At 47.3% G+C, this 19,264-nt stretch overlaps 1 protein-coding gene across 2 annotated transcripts in view; it reads left to right on the top strand.

The window, feature by feature from the left end:
- FRAS1 (Fraser extracellular matrix complex subunit 1) overlaps positions 1-19,264 on the top strand; it is a 146,349-nt gene that overhangs the window by 32,553 nt on the left and 94,532 nt on the right. For both annotated transcript variants that reach the window (XM_068681573.1, XM_068681574.1), the window contains exons 3-6: positions 11,965-12,072; positions 14,988-15,080; positions 16,909-17,068; positions 17,654-17,787. In XM_068681573.1, the coding sequence (XP_068537674.1) occupies positions 11,965-12,072; positions 14,988-15,080; positions 16,909-17,068; positions 17,654-17,787 (495 nt within the window). The remainder of the gene's footprint in view (positions 1-11,964; positions 12,073-14,987; positions 15,081-16,908; positions 17,069-17,653; positions 17,788-19,264) is intronic.

The following is a 19,264-nucleotide window of genomic DNA, read 5'->3' as shown; positions in this document are numbered from 1 at the left end:
CACAGTATTTACAGCAGCATAGAACAGAGCACTGAAATGCTTAATGGCCCCAAGCCGGTGAAGAACAGGCTGCCTGGCCGTGCCTGTGTTATGGCAGTTTCTCTCGGGGTGCCAACGAGGAAGCATCAGGCACAACTTGTGACTTGGGATACACTTTCCACCATCTCTCTGATTACTCTGGGCAGCTCAGGAGAAGCAAAGTTCCTTGGACTTGGGCAAAAGATGGCAACCCTGAGAGTTCTGCTCAGAAAGGAGACGGTTTATAGGGACAGCTCGTGTCCTTACACCTGTACGAGGTAGCAGGTTGGAAACCCCCTTGCACTGTTGCGCACAGACCTCCTTGAAAGTCCTGCAGCGCAGAGGAGTGGAAGAGCAGTGCTGGAGAGGATAGTTTGTCTTCTTCCTTGTCTCTGATATTTGCAGTAAAACAGAGTTATTTCTCCTGAGCTAACCCTATCATCATAAATATCGTGTGGCTTCCTCCCCGGAGTCCCATCAGCTATTCCCTTCACAGTAGCAGGGGCTTGAGCAGCGCTGCATCTGCACGTGCCCTGTGCTGTCCCTGCAGCACTTTGCCTGTCTTAATTGCAGTCCCCAGCATGTGCTTCCAGGTGCCTCGTGATAGTAGAGGTCGTTGATTATATGTTTCTTTCCTTCTAGGGCTCTGCGCGTTCTCGCCTGTGCTTTGTTATTTTGCCTTTATAGTGCACCTTAGTGAAACCTGGAGTAAGGTTTTGTTTTGACGTTGTTCAGTCCAGCAGGCTTGGGTCTTCAAGTTCAAATCAGCACTTACTGGTGTGGCAGGGCTTTGTTTCTCCCCTTCCAGAGAATGTGGGATTCCCATAGCTCTGGGAAGTCTGCAGGCTGCTGATTACATCAGCTGCATTTATGGCACAGTGCAAAACAGGTGAGAGGAAGATGGGGAGGTGAGGGTGTGAAATAATCTCTCCAGACATCGCAGCGTGTCTGAGGAACCTCTTAACTGTAGTGAGAGTGGTCTCCATGGTGCGCTTTGTTCAGAGAGTATTTAAGAGCTTCCAGAAAATAATTGTCCCCAGATTACAAAGGAACGATGCCACATCCACCCGCTGGGTATCACTCACCGCCGGGTGGAAGCTGGAAAGAGGGACAAAGTAAATGCAGATTGTTTTTTTGATGCGTGTTGGGGTGAATCAAAACTTCCAGAGTTTTTATTCTGAGTAACTGCAAGGTGAACACGATGCTGGGAGTACGCCTAGTTTTTCTTGTGACTCTTGAAATGGTGTTGTCCACTCATGTGCTTGGAAGAGATGGCTGTGAAGCATCCCCCTCCCACAGCCTGTGCTCAGCAGGCTGTCATTTTTGGTAGCGAGAAGAGGGTGAGTGTGATCGCTGTTCTGCTTTGTGCCCCTTTTACAGCCTGGAGTTGCCTGGGATAGAGGTACGAGGTGGATTTCAGATCCAGCTCTCCCTACAGGGGGTGAGGTGAGAGCAAAACGGGAAGTGCTGCACTTGTTGTTCCTAACCCATTGGGTGGAAAGGGCCTGAAAGAGGCTTTCTGGTGCACCTTTTCCTAAATCTCTTTGTTCCCGTGGGAAGTGGTGCATCTTTAAGGGTACAGGCAGGCAGCGCGCTTGCTCAGAGTAGACACAGGTGAAGGAGAACTAGAAACCTTTTCAGGGTCCTGCAGGAACCAGCATTTAAAACCATTGTGGAGATGTTGCCAAAGCTCTGTAAGCGCTACCTGAGCAAAACCTTGACAAATGGGCTATTATTTTTTTTTTTGAGGGAAGAAAAATTAATTAAAATCAATGGAGTTCTGTAGCAGTTGGTGTTTCATATCTTCTCGAAGAAGAAGAAGAAAAAAGAAAAACTGGAAGAGAAGGAAATTCCAGAGTGATCCCATATCACAGTGTCATTATTAAATTTGTAATGAGGCAGCAATTACTCCTAGCCAAGCGTGAAGTAGCACGACAAGAATTAGCTCACATCGTGTCAGCGAGTGGTCCTCAGGCTGGCGAATATCCCCGGCAGCGCCGAGAGTGATGTGGTGAAAGCTTTTGGTAGTCTCTTGACCCCGAACGCATGTGGACATTGAAGCCTGGGGCTTCCTCTACCCAAGAGATGAGCTTTGGAAAAGCACATTAGCGAGCGTTCATTGAAGCTTATTCAGGAAACAGCATTAAAATGCTTCTAGAAGTTTAACAAAACCAAATTTTCAGGTGTTATTTTTAGCGATATTCAGCCCAGGCTCGCACGCCTGAGGATGGAGGAGAGATGCATTTGCTGCAGCCTGAACTGGAAGGATGCAAAGGTTTTGCCCCTGCTAAATACTCCGCAGAGCAGCTCCTGTAGATTAAGACAGCACTATGCTGAAGGAGTGAAGTGATTTGGTCTAGAACCGTCCCTTCTTCAAACTGTGAACATCAAAGGGATTTAGGGACCACCTGGTCTGTTTTCAGGAGTCTAAATAAGTGCTTATGCCTGTGCTCTTTCTTACCCTGACTGCTCCGGTCACCCTATAAACTGTTCCTCGGCTTTTACTGCAGATTTATTCTGAGCAAGATCTTAAGCACTGAGAAGAGAGCAAGAGAGAAAAATTCATGTGCATGAACCTTGGAGGTTATGGTAATCTTTGTCCCTTAGCTTGCTTTGCTTCTGGACAGTCGAGTTTTGTAAAATTGGCTTTTCAGTAGGAGAAAACCTGTAGTAAAGTGAGCAAAACTGGGGAGATGTGCGCAGTACTGATTGTGTTTATTGCCAGAGCAACTCCTGACATGCCTGGCATGATATATGGGAAGAGCGATTCACAGAATCGTGGCGTTACTCATTCTTATGCATTGAAAAAATAAGTGTACTTTAGGTAGGATTATAGGGTTTTAGCTTTAAAGAAATATTTTTTTTTGCCATGACCTTTTGTGCAGTGCTTCTGAATAACAAAAGCAAAACAAATTGTTCCAGCATGAGCACAAAGACATCTGCAATTCACTTCTTGCTGAATGCTGCCGCTTACCAATGCATAATGCGATTTATTTCTGGCTAATAGCCAGTCATGCTCGTTGCCACGACGGTGCTTCTCCTGCAAACACCAACTGTGCCCTGATTTTTGCTTCTGCCTTAGCTGACTCGTGAGCCAGGGCTTCAGCGCCTTACAGGACTGTTTCTTGTCCCTGCCTCCCCAAAAAGCAATGGCTCGTGGTTCAGCTGACTGTCAGTATTTCTTCCCTCTGCTGCCAAAACTGATCCCTTGCAGGCATCCTGAACAACTTTTTGCCTGTGCTCCTCCTCTTGAACCCTTGTTGCTTTTTCTGGTGCCAGCCCGAAGCTGAGGGCATAGACCTGGCAGGGTCTTGTCAGTGCTGTTGGTATTTGATTTAAAGCCATGTACAAAGTACCAGTAGTATTGCTTCTGCTTCTTAGTTCTTTAAGGATATCTTTGTCATTCCCCACCCCTCTTCTATTTTGCCTTCACCATCTCCCATCTTCAGCTGCTTCTTGCCGACTTTTGAGCCTGTCGTGTCCTCTCTGTTGCTGAACGTGCCCTCCTTGAAAACCAGCTGCTTCACTTTGGGTTAATATTAGCCCGAATGAAAGAGTTTGAGCTCGGCAGTGGTGTCCCTGAGGGTAAGAGGCATCTTGTTTGTTTTCAGGCTGCCACTGCTGACGGCAGTTTGCCACCTGGAGGTCAGCTTTCTCTGTAGCTCCAACCAGCCACGAGCGCGAGGCTGTGCTCCTGTTATTTCATGGTGCAATAGAGAAAGAAAAGTTCATGAAAAGTGAGTAATTTATGAAAAAGGAAAGAGTCTATGGAGAAAGAAAACATGTTCATTCCCCAAGCAGGGCCTGGTTGCACGTCGTTATGGTTCAGCAGGAAAACCTCCTATTAGCAGAGTGTGTGTGGAAGAAATGAAGACAACCAAATGACGGGGTAGCCTTATACCCATGGAATTTCTGCTTGTAGAACCGGAGGTAACTGACTGTAATTCTCCACAGCTTGTTTCACGTGGGGTGCACTCGGCTGTCACTGCAAGGAATCATGATTCTCAGGCATGTGTGCCCCGGTGAGCAGTAGGGACCACGTTGCTCAACTCAACAGCTTCAACAGCTTCTTCTTTCCTTCCTCCCGTGCTGTAAGAGGACCTGTCACTCTTCATCTGTCCCGGCAATCGTTCACCACCCTGGTGCCAAAGGAGTGTCTGGAATAGTTGGAGCTGCAGTTATAGCACACGTGATTTTCCCTTTAGGTGGATTGTGTGCGCTCGTGGTACAGAGGCAGAAGGACAGGCACAGGAAAAGTTTTCTTTGTGTCTTCCCTTCCTTTCCAGTGATAATTGTGCCAGGAGTTACAATCTCAAATTACAATGGGAGTTGGCTTTTTAATTATTTTTCTATTTATTTTTAATGCATATATATATATTCAGCACTACCTGATTTGTTTTTTATAAGTTGGCCAGGGAAGCAAGCCAGTTCTGGCAAATCTCAAGGTGAAATGGGTTGCGTGTTACGCTTTTCTGCACGCTCTCCAGGCTGTTGAATGTGCTGATAATGCAGATAGCGACTGGACAGATATAATCCCTAAATCAAACAGTAAGAAAAAAATGCACTGCTGGAGGAGCTGCTGGTTCCCTGGCGTGTGTGGAGAGTGCTGATAGCAGCGTGCCTTAGGACAGCACCCACATCCACCCCGGTGTTCCCTTCCAGAAATCTCCGGCCCTTCCTCCACCTCAGTCTTAGCTTTAGCAGGTGCAGGTCAGTGGGTTTGGGATCTGGTTTTCATGCAGGCTGTATCTGTGCGAGGGAGCCAGCAGGCAGCTCATTGCACAGCTGCTGTTGGTGCATCCCTTGGACCTCCACAGAGCTGGCAACAGACAGAGCTTTTCCATGAAGACACGGGGCAGTGGTGTGGAGGAACACCAAACACTGCTCTGCAGAAAGCTTGGTATGAAACAAAGGAAATGAGGCAAAGGACGGGTGGTGTGAAGCATTTCAAAACTAGCCTCTCTTAGCACAGAGACCCCTTTCCTTATTATAAGAAGCACACAAACACTTACATCATCTTTGCCTTTTTTAGGGTATTTCAAGCCTGATTTTGTTTCTGAGCCTGCAGCTTCTGCGTGCCGAAGTCAGTTAGTTTAATCATTGGTAGCAGTAGGCACCATGGAGCCTAGGTGTTCTCTGCTATGTACCTTTTGCTGCCATTAATTTCAATTTCTTTAGTCATAAAATTACCACCTCGTTAAGCCTTGACAGCTCCCGGTGAACCAGGGGCTCTTGAAACAATCCGAGAGGACACGAAGGCTGCCTAAGGAATCTCTTTTACCTACAGGCCTTTCCCAATCACTTGTGTTCAGCAACAAAACCTCTGTTTGCAGATCCATGGCGCTGTAGGACTGTCGCAGGGGTCCCCTGCCCCCTTTGAAGGAAAGAGAGAAGTGGTTTATTAAGGTGGTACAGGACTTCGAGGTCCGATTGCAGGTGACTTTTACTGAAGGATATTTTCTTCCTCTGCTGAATCAGCTGGCTGAGCTGCAACGATTTTTGTACCCTGATGTTTTTTTTTTGTTAAAAATGGGATAAAAGGCTTAGCCTTTTATCCATCTATCTCGTTCATTCTGCCGTGCCTAGGTACAGCTCACACTGCAGCATGTGGCCCAGCACCACTGCGTTTCAGCAGCACGACAGGATGGATGTGACATTATGCATCCTGCTGGCAGTATCACTTCGTCGATTGACACAGCTTTGTTGGGTCTACAGAGTCCTCCCTTTGAAAACATTAAAAAAAAAAAAAGTGCTCCAAAGGCCAGCAGTGTTTCCTAGAGTATAGCAAGGCTGTGCTCTGTGGGGAATCTCTGGTAATATATGCACTGGATTAAGGAGGTTTAATGCCCATTTCCAAACATGTGATTTTTTTCCTTTCTGGTCGAGCTGCGGTTCTGTGGCCTTCAGTGTTCAGCTCTCAAACAAGCAGCAGCATTTTTAGGGGGTAGAATAAAACCTCCTCCATGCTCCTGGACAGGTAAAGCTGCACTTTGCCTTTAGGTGCACCTGTGCTGAGCACATACACTATCACACGCCAGAGAATGTGACTTCTGCTGCTCCTGAGGTAGCCTTCATACCCGAATAAATGCGGTAATGAAAGCTCTGATCAAGCTTAGGTTCAATCAGTCCTTTACCTCTTTTTTTTCCCCAATCCAATATTCTGGGTTTGGTATCCATTCAGAAATCATTCATGGGAGGATGTCCCAAATTTGTCAGGCAGCAGGCTAAGAAATGTGGAGTAGAGGAGGAGGGGGAACCACAACAGGAGGAGCCCAGATGTTTTTATGGATGCTGGGCAGAAATAGGACTGCAGTGTGAGTCTTCCAGGCTTTCCTCTTCCTTCCCCTTGTTGCTCCCTACCTGCCCATAGCTATTCTCACCTGCCGTCCTGGGAAAATGCCTGCTGTCTGTGAGGATCCAGTGCGTCATCCTGCCACTTATTTGCCTGACCCCTGTTTTTGCCCCAGCTTCACAGCAGCTCGGTGCAGGCTGTGCCCCTCCACCAGGGAGGTGCTGTTTTGGCTCCCTGTGCGGTTAAGCACTAAAGCCTTGCTGTGAAATGTCGATGCTTAAAGTTTGCCTGGATTCAAGGGGAGAGTGGCCAAATGCACAGGGGAGAAAGCCGTAAGCGTGGTTAAATGCAGCAGCACGACTTCTGGCTTAGGAAGCCTCTGAACTGTGAACTGCATGGAGGGCATTTTTGGAAGAAACACAAGTGTCTGGCTTTGTGTTCTCACCTGTCTGGCTTGGGCTGTTAAAAGGCACAGGGGAAAAATACCTTTCAGCATTAAAATCTGGGCCGAGATCCGCCAGTTCTTAAAAACTCAGTGGGATGCATCTGTTACTTTTGATTAAATGCTTTTAGAAGCAAAAAGTTCCCCTAAAATTATTTTTCTTTCGTCCTCAACGCAGAGGAAATCGTTGAACTCAGAGAGAGCATTTTAGAAATAGCACTGCTGTTAACTTGTCATTTTAGAAGTACGGCCGTGAATTGATTATAACAGGGAATGAATGTGTAAGGATCAGAGTAAAAATGGGGTAAACTTCAGTCAGGTAAGTGATTATTAATAAGGCGGCAGTGTTTCTGCCAGACGGGAGGAAAAATACACAGTATTTGTTATAAAGGCTGTGTTTGACTGCGGATGAATATACTTTAATGGGTAGCAATCAGAATGCATTAACCTTTGCATAGGAGCACTGCTGCAGAAAAACAATTGGCTTGTTGGTCTGAACAAAGATGTAAATCATGATTAGAGCTGACGACTTCCAAAATTTGCTTTAATCCATGTACTCTGTTTGGTCATGGGGAATTCGGTTGGCTTGAGAGCTAAGGGACAGCTTTTGTGTCGGTATGAAAGACAGGATGGAGCCTGCAGCAGCACCTGGGTGATAGGAGAGTACCTGCTGCATCCTCCTCCTGTCTCTGAAGCTGTTTAGGATTGTTGGGAAGTTGTGTTTGTAGGCTCTTGATCTTTAGAAGGCCAGGGCATCTGGTAAAAGATGTAACCCTTGACCACAAGATGTAGAAACAGTGTTTGAAAACAGTGCCTTGCTTTAATGCATAGCTTTTGAACTTCCTGAGTGGAAGAAGGGGAAAGGAGGTCCCAGCTCGTGAAGCTTTGTGCTCCTGCTGCCGTGTTGATAATCCAGCTGTGGGCTCTGCCTTCACTGCTCTGTTCTCTCCTAGGGGTGCAGGGAGACCTTCAGTGAGATCAGCCAAATTGCCTTTTGGTTCCAGAGACCAAGCCATGTCCACGTCCTCCTCCCTAGGAGCGTGCTGTAATAAGCCCATTGCAAGACCTCTGTCAGGGGTTTTTATACATGATCAGGTACCAGATTTACAAACACACTCAGCGTTGGCAACTGCTGCCTGTTACACAGGGTAGAACACAAAGTCTAAGCCTCACCGGGCACCAGGAATCCTTTATGTGCCTGAGCTGCTTTCATCTCCTCATCGCTCCGTTCACGGATCCACCCCGCAGCCCAGGAGTGCTCTCTCGGCTTCTCTTACGGCTGGGTTTCTTCTGCCAATTGCCCGGCATTGTCAGCTAATTGGAGTGGAAATGAGAAATGAAAGCAGCATTATGGAGCTGCCAAGTCTCCTCACTTGGCAGCTGGTGGCTGATGCTGGTAATTGTTACCACAAGTGTAATTGCTCCGGGCTCTGCCCAAGGTTTCAACAAAGCAGCCCAGGATTCCTCCTCCGAGAATCTGATACCTGCTGCTCTCTTTGCCCAGGTTGATGGCTTCTCCTACCCCCTCTTCTCAGAAGAGACACCCTCTCTTCTCAGTCTTCCCTCCGCGTGCAGCTATTTGGCTTTCCCTCCAACCTTTTTCTCCTCATCAGTATTCTCCGAAGCCACCGAGGGCTCGTGCTGTGCTCTAGTGCCTCGGGGTTTGGTTTGTGTTGCGTCTGGGTGCCTGCAGCTCTGGAGGCGTGGGAGCACACCTCGTGTTGTGCTCCCTGCTGTGCACAGCGAGCAGGTAGCGCGCGGCCCTCTCCTTGCAGCCTGGCGTGGAAAGGCCGCCTGAGTCGGGATCCCTTCTTCTTTTGATGTAGGGAAAGCCAGAGAATTAATTAATCCTAATGGCACTGCTCGGCGCTTAAGGAGCGCTTTCCGTCTTCAAAGTGTTCTGTGCACAGTGTTTCATTATTTATACTGTTAATTATATTAGCACTTGTAAGGAAAAAGCCCCTTAAATTGTCGCTGATAAAAGCACACTCCTAACAGGATAGGGATGTGGTGCTGAAGTTGTAGCACATCCTTTATCCACCGAGGCTCGGTGCCTTAGAGAAGATGTAACGTGGATTTACAGCTCTTCTGTAAGTGTCCGCAGAATGAAGTTTTGCTGCCTGTTGTAAGTGGATAATATCTAGAAACTTCCCAGTTTCTTTGTGTGTCCCTTGGAGCACGTTATCCAGGCTGGGCTCGCCAAGCGCTCGTGGTTAGCTGGGGGCAAAAATGGGGAGAACGTGCACAAGTTGCTGGCCCCTCTTTGGTCATCTTAACCATCGAGGCATGTTTGAAATGGGAAAAAAACAAAGAATAATGGGAATACTGGCAGTGGAAGGTTACAGTCTGCGTCTGCAGGTCAGGAGAGTTGTGCATAGGCACCAATAAATCATGTTATGCTTCTCTGCATTAGCAGCTGTTAGCAACACCCTTGGGTGTGTGCAGGGAGCGTGTTAAAATAGCTTCAAACGTGGTCCTAAAATAGTCAGTACCCAGCCCCAGCACCCAAAAGCAACCTTTGCAGTAACCTCCCAGTTCCTCTCTGTATTGAAGCGTGCGAAGGAGGCGTCCTGCTCTTTTCAACCATCCCAGAGGATGCCGTGGCTTGCACCTCACGTGGCTCGTAGCTGGGACGTGGCGTTGTGCTCACTTTGCCACGGCTGTAACATTCAGACATTCGGTAGCATTGCATCCCTTGCCTCCCCACAGAGAGATCAGGAAAATGGGTTGTTGCCAGCAGTCAGATTTTCAGATTTGATTTCAGGTCTGGGCTCTGCAGCCGGCAGTCCGAAGCTGAGCGTTGAACGGCGAGATCTGTGAGCTGCTGGGAAGGCTCGTATCTGGAAAATCAGGCAGTAGTTCTCCAAATTCCTGAAAACCCTGTGGTGATGTGCAGGTGTTGGTCTGCCACCAGCAAGTGAAAGTCACTGACACCTGTGGGTGGCTGCAGGCATGTACTGGGTACCCCGGGGTCCAGTTCAGGTTCTCCCCTGTGGTGGATTTGGTAAAAAGCTGATTTGAGCCCCCAGGGAGACCCAGCCTGCTGGGTAGAAATAGAGAGAGAGAAATCTATTGCAATACAGAAACAGTAGAAAATGAGGGAGGGAGAGGTCAGGGGAAGAAGTTGTTTTTAGCAGAAACCTGAGCATTTGCGTTTCCAAATGTGTGTAAGGCTGGCTCCACGCTGATCACTTGCCATATGAGTCCTTTGGCCACCGTTCCTCCATAGAAATACTACTTATTTTTTAAAAAAGAAAACCAAGAGGCTACAAGGTGAAGGCTTGGAGCCCCAGCTGCCCTTTGTGAGCAGCAGTACGTGCACCCCAGGTGACGAGGTGCTCCCCCTGCTCTCCCCTTTCCTCCTCCTGTGGCCAGCACCAGCCCCATGGCGTGCCAGCAGCCTCACCCCGCAGCGAGCTGCCAGTTCTGAAACGCAGACTGCTTCTCAATGCTGGCATCCTCCGTGCACAGATGTTCTCCCTCGCCACCCACCGTTCTCGGATTCCCCCTCCAGCTGGAAGCAAACGAGCAGGAATAAATCCATCGGTCTGTTGCACGGGTTTGGTGATTAAACGCCACTTTTTGCCAGTGGGAAGATGTTAGGGGTCGTGAGTGTGATCGTGGTGTTAAAGGCGATCTGAGCGTGGTGAGGGTTTGCTAGAAAGAGCTGGAAGAGTTAACCACAGCGTGTACTAGCTTGAGCTTTGCACGTCCATAGCTTAACCTGAATTTATTCTGTAGCTGTGCTGTAAGTGCTGGCAGAGCTGGCTTCTAGATGGCTGCCCTACAGCCCCAGCTGCGTTAGGGGAGGAGACACCCGGCTGTATCACCCGAGCAGAACCAACCTCCTCTCTGCCTGCAGATAGCCAGCCCTGAGGGGCTGCACGCTTGCTGCCATCCTTGCTGTGCTTGGGGTGAGTGCTGCCGCCATCCTCAGCAGAGCATCTCCCGAAATTCCTCACCCTGTTCCTTTGGGAGCATTTGGGAGCATCGTGTGATATGCACACAGGGGCTGTCTAACGTAAAAGAGCTGTTCGTATAGGAAACCGATCTTCCCCTTTCTGTTTTCTTAAGGCTTTTAAAAGCAGGTAATAAAATATGGATAGAGCACGTCTTTGGTAATACCTCGTGTGTAGCTACCAGCTGCTTTGGTAAACTGCTGGAGAGAGGGTGTTTGGCATGGAGGAGCTGAGTGCAGGCAAGAGGAGAGCTCTCTGAAACCAAGGCAGCAAAGCACTCACCCTGTGGGTTACCCCATAAGCATCCCAACAGCAAACCCTTGCTTTTGGGAGATGTCTTACTGAGGCACCGAGACTCTGTAAGTAAGAACAGGCAAATTTAGCCGTGGGACTTCAAGGCTTGCTGATGGTAAGTGGAAAAGCGGCTCCCTTCTCACTGCAGGATCGAGGGGCTCTTTTCCATCTGCATTACCTTTTGAGGAAGCCTGCCTCCCCTGGGATACCCACTGCTGCCTAGGAGGGAGGAGGCCCAGCAGAGCCCCTGCCTGCACGTCATTCTGCTCTGCTTCTCTGCAGCCACCTCTGGGGGTGCCCGGGGTGCCAGCCTTCAGCCTTCTGCCTCGGGAGCTGTGATCTCCTCTAGCAGAGAGCTCCATGTGCCAGCAGGGATTTGCTCTCTCCGAGCCAGTGCCAGGCCGTGCTGCTGTTTTCCCTCTGTCACAAATCCAGCCGCAGCCCCTTTCTCTGCCAAAGCTAGCGCGGGGCATGCTGGAAGCTTCTCCGGCTCTCGAGGCAGATTTTTTTCTTCATCAGGCTCGTTTTCACGGGAAAGCAGGAGCAGGCAGACCTGGGCTGCTGGCGTTGCCGTGCGGTGTCAGGAGAGCTGGCAGCCAGCGTTCAGGAGAACAGGGAAGGTGAGCTTTGCTTTCCGAGCCTCTCGCCACAAGTAACGAGTCCCGAGAGGCTGCTCAGACCTTGGAGAGACTGATGGGAGGGGAGGAGAAGTCTGGCAAGTGCCCACGCAGCTGGGCGAGGGCCTGAGGGGGCTGATGACAGCCTGGTGGCAGCATGGGGCCGGTACCTTGGGTACCAAAGTTGTGACTGATAAGCGTGCGGGAGGGAGGGTGGCCCACTGCGGACTTAACTCTGCCAGCCCGTCTGTTCTGAGCTACGTGAGCCTTGTGCTGTCACCTAAAGTAATGCCCACCTTCTGCAGTGGGGGTCTAACTTAGAACTCCATGTTTTATTTGCAGAATAACACCATTTGGAAGCCAGATTCGTGCCAAGAGTGCCACTGCCGTAGTAATGTCATCACCTGTGAGCCTACAGTCTGCAGACACCCCCAGTGTGACTTCCAGAAGGTAAGGGCTGCAGCCATCCTGCCGCCAGCTGATCTCTTCTGGCTGGTAGGAGCAATGCCAGCTCACTCTGGAGCTCCCAGCCTTCTGCTTTCAGCTCCTGGCACAGTTGTGTGTTAAAATGTTCACGTGGGCACGCACACAGGGTGTTAAACATAAAGGTATGGTGAGGGCAATCGGATTTCTGCTTCCAACTCGTGCTCAGCTGCCTCTATGCAGCTTCCCTTGAGCCTGAGGGTCTGATTCCCAGCAGGGTTTAGGGGAAGCAAGAGGGAGCAGTGAAATCACACTTTCCCTCCCAGGGTGTGTGTGACTGCACAGGGTCAGGCTCAGCCTTTGTGCACGTTCACTCCTCGTCGAGGACAGCCCGATGGAAGGCAAATCCAGCCTGAGAAGCTTTTGTCTGCATCACCACGCTCCAGCCAGAGGCTTGGGGTGGTCTGGTCCCTGCAGGGAGCCCCTGAAGCGGGCTTGGACCCCCCAGCAGGAGCCCAGCTTCCACTCACCTTCATTTGAACGCCGAGCTGGGTCGCTGTCACCCAGGCAGACGGACGCTTTCCACTCTGATGAGCAACAACAGAGCTGAGATTGTCTTCCCTCTTCTTGCGCCCTGTGCTGCTTGTTGAGCTTTCATTGTCTCCTGTTTATCTGCCTCTGTCTGAGCCTTCATTAATGGTTGTAGCTAATTGGCCATGGAATTGGTGTTGCATTAGCATCTGGATGGCTGGGGCAGTACGCATGAATGACAATAAAAATTAGTGTTTTAAAGAGGCACTGCCAATATAATAATTGCATTGCTTTACGAACCTAGATGAAATGTTTTTCAATATGACAGCATTAACGGGGACATAATTTTCATCCTTACTGTTTTCCCCCATTATTATCACCATGTGTTGATCAAGGCAAGACTGACATTTTAAGAATTTTTCTGCTAAAGAAGAGAGAAATAAAAAGAAGAAAGCTGTCATGGTAATAATGAGTGGGCTAGAGAGGATGATGTTCATTTAAAAAAAAAAAAACAACACAGATGAATGAAATGGTAGGAACTGTAATGCTGATAACGGGAAATAGATTTGCAGTGTGAAATGAATCTCTGAGACTCCTCGATACTGGTAAGCTTAAAGACGAAGAATTTTAAGTCTTAGGTAAAGGCCTGGCCTCTTAAATCGGGAGAAGAATTGGATCAACCCTCAGAAGTCTTGATCACCCTTGAAAATTCTGGCCACTGATCAACAAGGTCAGAAATTGCCATCCCTCTTTGTGGTTTATTTCTTATCTTCTTATTATGAGATTTATGCTCATATTGCAACGAGACATAATACAAATACAAAACAAAACAAAACAAGGAAATCTCCAAAGAGCACACCCAAGTGGGGTTCTACACACATGTAGGTACAGCCTTCTGCTGGGGGTGCGACCTTCTTTGTGCATGGGCAGGCTGAAAGAATGAATGTTCCAAACAGACGTAAAAGCAGCAAAAATGATTTCCGTTTTGTGAACCCAAACCACCCAAACAACCCAGAACAGTTTCCCCTCACCAGGTTCACAGCTGAATATGGTTAATGGTTTAAGGTAAATGAAGTACTTAATTTTGTGTTCCACCTCCTAGAGATACGGCGTTGAAGGAAATCTTGAACTAAGAAACTTTTCTCAGTTAGAAAAATCCAAATGTTTCTTTTAGAAAACAGTGAAAACTTGGGACATTTCAAATCATTCTGCTTGTGTTTATCAAACAGCTGAGGAGGTAACAAGTAAGACGATTTGGGGCATTGCACAGCCTTCGTTTTTCGTTAAAACAAAACAAACAATGAATCCCTCCTGAGCACAAGCAATCCCTTAAAGGGTGGCCTTAACCTTGGGGAAAGAATGATGGAGATTATCTCAGGGGAAACACTTTTGCAGTATTTTGAAGGAGGCGGTCTTATTGGTAAAAAATTCTGCAGTTCTCTTTCTGAACCTTCTCTAGTTTCTGGTTCTGCTTTCTTCCTCTCCAGCTGCTGTGCTCACATCAGTAGACTTGTCTGCTGCTTTGATTTTTTTTTTATTAGCTGTGGGAGAAAAATGCCGTGATCTGTGGTACCTCTAAGGCGGTGTCAGGGCCCTCAGATGCTGCTACCATCAGTGACAGACACCCTGGCCCAGTAAAGTTTAACGTGCAGCTGGGAGGAACATGAAAGCATTGCTTTGGAGAGTCCGTGGAAATGTTTCAAGGACAGGAAGCCAAGATCTTTCCTCATGCTGGCTGATGCCTTCACTGATGTGTTGTCCCCTTTGTTCAATGAGTTGCTTCCATCAGCATCATCTCTTTCCCTGCTGCTGAACAGGACGCAGCCAGCAGCCAGCTTGCAAAGCAGAGTGGTGGCAGTGTCACCGGGCTGTGCTGGACGTGGAAGTGCTCAGTAGTTTGCAGTTCATTTTCGGATGGTGTTAATAAAAAGAGTGGTGCTTAGTAAGCCAGAAGAGTTCAGGTGATGGATGCCTAGTCGATCTGCCTGCCAGCTGAGCTTCCAGCATGGCAAAATGTTAGCCTGAGATCCATCCTGTACGTTTAGAAAACTTCTGTCTATTGAAAAAAATTATGGTTATGCCACGTTTCTAAGAGAACAGTCGGTGAATAATCCTATTTGTTGTCTTGGATAAGTGCTTTCCAGTTATTATTCTTTGTTCTGATCTGAAAACTAGTCCTGCTGGGGATTTTCCAGTTGCACTATTAGGAGTGTAAGTTCTGCTCCTGTTGTTTTAAAGGCAGAATGTCAAATACAGCAAGATGATGTGATGGCTCTCAACAAGGGGTCTTCTCTAGTAATGTATTTTCTCCTTAAACTGAGAGCATTGGGTCCAGCCAGGCCCCATATCTTTCACTTCATCTGGAACTCTGTTTTACATGCATGGCTTATTGGATTCTTGGATCTTTTCAGGGAGAAGTGCTTCAAATAGCCCCCAACAAGTGCTGCCCTGATTGTGCCTCAAGAGCCGAAGGATTTTGCCAGCATGAAGGACAGATCCACAGCGTGAGTGCTCTGTCACGTTCCTCGGCAGGGAAAATCTTTCCAGTTTCCAGCTCTCAGACTGTTTCATGTCAGCAAAGGATGCTTAGGCGACATGAAGGATGGGTTATTGGGCTGTGTTCTGTTACTATCAGATAACATAATAAAACAGGAGTTTGGTCTGCAGGGTTTGCAAGAAGGGGATGTGTCTCTGAGCAATATTGTGTCCTGCTTGGCTTAACGGGAGAAAGTTTCCCATTTGTTCATTCCCTTTGCTGTTTCTGTGGATGACTCGGACAAATTAGTAATGTTAGGAGAAGGAAAACATGTTGAACTTGGTGTATTAGCTAGCTTGAAAGAAGGCTTTTCTATTAGCAGCCAAGTATGCTGATAACGATTGATTACTGTCGAGCAACTTGGGTTTATGTATTTCATAATCTCAACTTATTCAAGAAGCAGCTTGCAGCATGTGGTTTCACCTAGGGGATCTGGAAGGCCAAACCAATAAGAGTAAGTGTCTACAGAGAAAAAAAAAATAAAGATTTGTGGGTAGTAGTTAATGAATCGTGCTGAACAATAGGCATACAGAAAAAAATTGTTTGACAGTGAACCCGAGTCCTCTGTCTGGTCTCTTACAGACCTTTTTGTTTGATAAGAGGCACTTCAGGTCCAAATCTTAAGAAATATGCTGAAATGCCCAGGTATATTTGAATATCTGGACCATACAGTCTGTGTTTCAGATGGAAGTTGGAACACGATTTCAGCACCTGGCACAACCAGCATGAACCTGTTGCAATCCAGTCAAAGACTGGAATACTCAGCACACCCATCCTTTTCTCCTAGTTCCTTGTGCCCCTGATTTGGGTGATGATGTGTTATATTACACTGTATTTCTTGTTGCTGGTGCTGCATTTTGTTCTGTTGTACTCTAGCTACAGCTTTTGCCATTCGGCTCTTTTTAAGTCTCTCCTTTGGGACTCAAGTCAGGAGAACAAGTAGGCATGCCTGTGGGGACCCCAGCCAGCACATTTGTACGTATGCCACATGTCACACCCAAATTCCTGTGTGAGGGGAACATCAAACAACGTTTTTTGGCAGTACAAAGTCTCGTCCTGATGGTTGGCACAGATTGCCTGAAGGAAGAAGTTTTCTCTTTTGTCATTAGCCCAGCGTAGTGCCTTATGACTTCATCCTGCAAGTGTCTAGCTAGCAGCACTGGCCCTGATGGAAGCTGCATCGAAGGAAAGCTGCATCCTTTATCTAACGAGAGCTTTTTTCTCCCTGCCTAATTTAATACCGTGTGTTTTGTAAAAATTAACATTCCCTGTTGGAGAGCATTACAATACGCTGACATCTTTCTTCTTAGGGCCAGTTTTTCCTCACCCTGCCTCAGGGCAGAGGTTTTTGTTGCTGCATTAATGAATAAGTAAAGCTAATGAGATTTCACTCGTAGTGAAGAGCTTAAGTATATGGGGCAGGGGTGCTCAGTGTTGTCAGGTGTGTGTTGGGGCATCTCCTGAATGTTTCCCTAAAGAGAATGTTCCTAAATTTAAGAGTCTACCCTGTATAAGCTGTAGTGGAGAGGAGATACAGGCAGGGGGTTACTGCTGGATGCCTCTGCCCTTTTGGGGCTTAGGCTGGTCTGCAGGGCTGCTACTTCACCAGTTTTAACCTATTTTTTGCCCTAGTAGTGCTGCCAGAAGTGAGGGTTACGATGTACAAAGCTTGACTGGGCTGGCAGAAGAGTGAAGCTAAATGCTATTACGGGAGGCTCAGAAAGGAGGTGTATTCACAGGTCTGGTTGGATTCATGGAGGTATTTTCTCTGCCTTTGGTTGTGTTCTGCGCTGTAGCACGGCACGCAGTGGGCCAGCTCGGGATGTGTCCTGTGCTCCTGTGCCCACGGGAAGGTGAACTGCACCCGCACGGGCTGCCCAGCCCTGGCTTGTGGAAGAGGGGAGCTGCAGTACACTGCTCAGGGAGCCTGCTGTCCCACCTGTGTGGGCCTTGGCGGTGAGTATCGCGTCTGAGCAGGGCACTCTCTGGCTGCAGTGACCCGAGTAGTATCTCCGTGGCTGGGAAATTGGGAAAGCTTTTCTTTTTGCATTCGATTCTGTTGGGAAGACACCGGGGTCAAGTGTTTCGCTTAATTCTCTTTCTGTTCTTCTACCATGTTTACATTTTTAACAGCTTCACCCCCAGGCCAGTAGCAAATGATAAGATTGCAGCAGTGAGCAGATGTGCCTAATAGCTCTTCATTATGGCTATTGCAATTTGAGGGAGAAGAATGCAGATATTTCCCATGTAGGGAGGGTACTTCAGGCACTTACAGACTTGGACTGCAAGTTCCAGAAATGTCTGAGCTATTGGATACCTCCTCTTGCTAAAATCCAGTGGCCAAAGTGCATCCAGAGCTCTTAATTCTCAAGTCTAAAACCCTTGGAAACTGTTGAAATTGTTACTCCTATTTTCTGCTTTGACAGAACAGAACTTTGAATTCTGAGCTGCATAAAGTCTGTGTTTTGACTGTGGGTGATGGAAGGGGATTAAGGGACGCTGAAAAAGAAAATGACTTGATGTTTTATTATTATCTCTTAGAGCCCTGCTACTTTGATGGCCGCTTGTTCCGGGATGGTGAGGACTGGCGCCTCGGTCAGTGCTCCAAATGTGTCTGCAGGGACGGCGTGACACAGTGCTTCACAGCTTCCTGCCAGCCTGTGCTCTGCAACCAGGTCAGGGCTCATCAGCCTTCCAGGGACACTGCTCCTGGCTGCCTTCCTTCCCTTGGCAAGATCCATGTCTCACACCGGTGTACAAGTTAGCGGGCAGATCTTCTGCATGACAAGTGGGAGATATGAAAAAGGGAGTTTTGATGTGCGCAGTGATGGATAATCTGTCGGTGTAAATGTGCTGTCCATCTCCTCCCCTGTACATTCTTTCCCCACCAATTTACTCTTATCACGCATTTGCTGGCTGAATGAGCACAAATACTCTCTAAAGAAACTGCGCTTTTGGTTTTATAATTAAAAAATGATGTAGGAAGGATCAGAAAATGTTTTTATTTCTCTGGGGGAAGGAATGAAAGCACAAGATTTTAACAGGAGTTTATCTTCATAAACTTTAGTATTTGGCTTGCAGCTTTGGACTTTTATTTTTTACAAAAACTATTCAACTGTATTTCAACTGTAAAAATACAGTTGAAAACATCAGTCAAATTTCACCAGTCAAATGATGGTAAAATTCCCCTTAGAAATAAGACAATTTCAGCCAAAACAGAAGTCTCGGAGCACTATTCCTTATATCTGCTTGTGCTTAAAAAAAAACTAAAACCAGTAAGATGCCTTACCCAAGCTCAAATAGTGACTCTCTGTTTTAGGCCAAATGAGAGAATTGGGACATTTCTGTCTCTGAGGTCTTTGCCGTGGACAAATGATGAGTTCTTAGTGGCTAGGCAGTGATAAAACCAACCGAAACACCCCAGGATTATACACAGTGCCAACACAGTGGTCAGTAAAGACAGCACAATACACTCTATAAAACTGCCTTGATTTTTTCTAAATTCTGTTTGTTATATTACGTAGTGGAAGTGCTTGAGGGTGTGTTACGCTCTTTGGATTTCTTTTTCATTGAGCCCATTGTAGCAGGCTTTTTGGGCACCTCAGCGTGCTCCCTTACAACAGTATGCCGTGCTAAGAACCTCTTGGAAATGCAGGAACTGGCTCCCTGGGAGTGCCTCCTTCTGACCTTCACTTTGTTTTATAGGGGCTGCCATTTCCCACGAATGTTTTTATCTATTGCCATGCTTAAATGCTGAATCCTGAAGTTAAGCTCCCTTCAAATGTGTGCTTCAGCTGAGTGCACTTCCTTACAGCACAAGGAAAAAATAAAAAGCAGTAGTCATAAACCTTTTTTTCCTATTGATGCTTACCCAGATTACTATTACTGGACCAGATGTTTGTGCAATTAACACTTTTTTTTTTTTTGATAGAAGGAAAACCCACCTGTTTCTCTGCATGCTAATTGTTTTGCTTTGTCTGGAGATATTCAATTACTATTAGTTGACTAAGTACTGTGCATTAAAACAGATTTATGCCTGCTTTACATTCCTCCCTTTCCCACCCCAAATGGACTGATGTTGCCTGCTGACTGATTGCACTAATGTTTAATCAGCTAATCATTAGGATTTAATTAGTGGAAACAGAAATTACT

Source organism: Anas acuta, chromosome 4 (genome assembly GCF_963932015.1).
Source record: "Anas acuta chromosome 4, bAnaAcu1.1, whole genome shotgun sequence".
In the NCBI taxonomy this organism is placed as follows: domain Eukaryota; kingdom Metazoa; phylum Chordata; class Aves; order Anseriformes; family Anatidae; genus Anas; species Anas acuta.
Note: the sequence above shows the minus strand (reverse complement) of the source record. Positions and strands in the feature narration are given on the sequence as shown.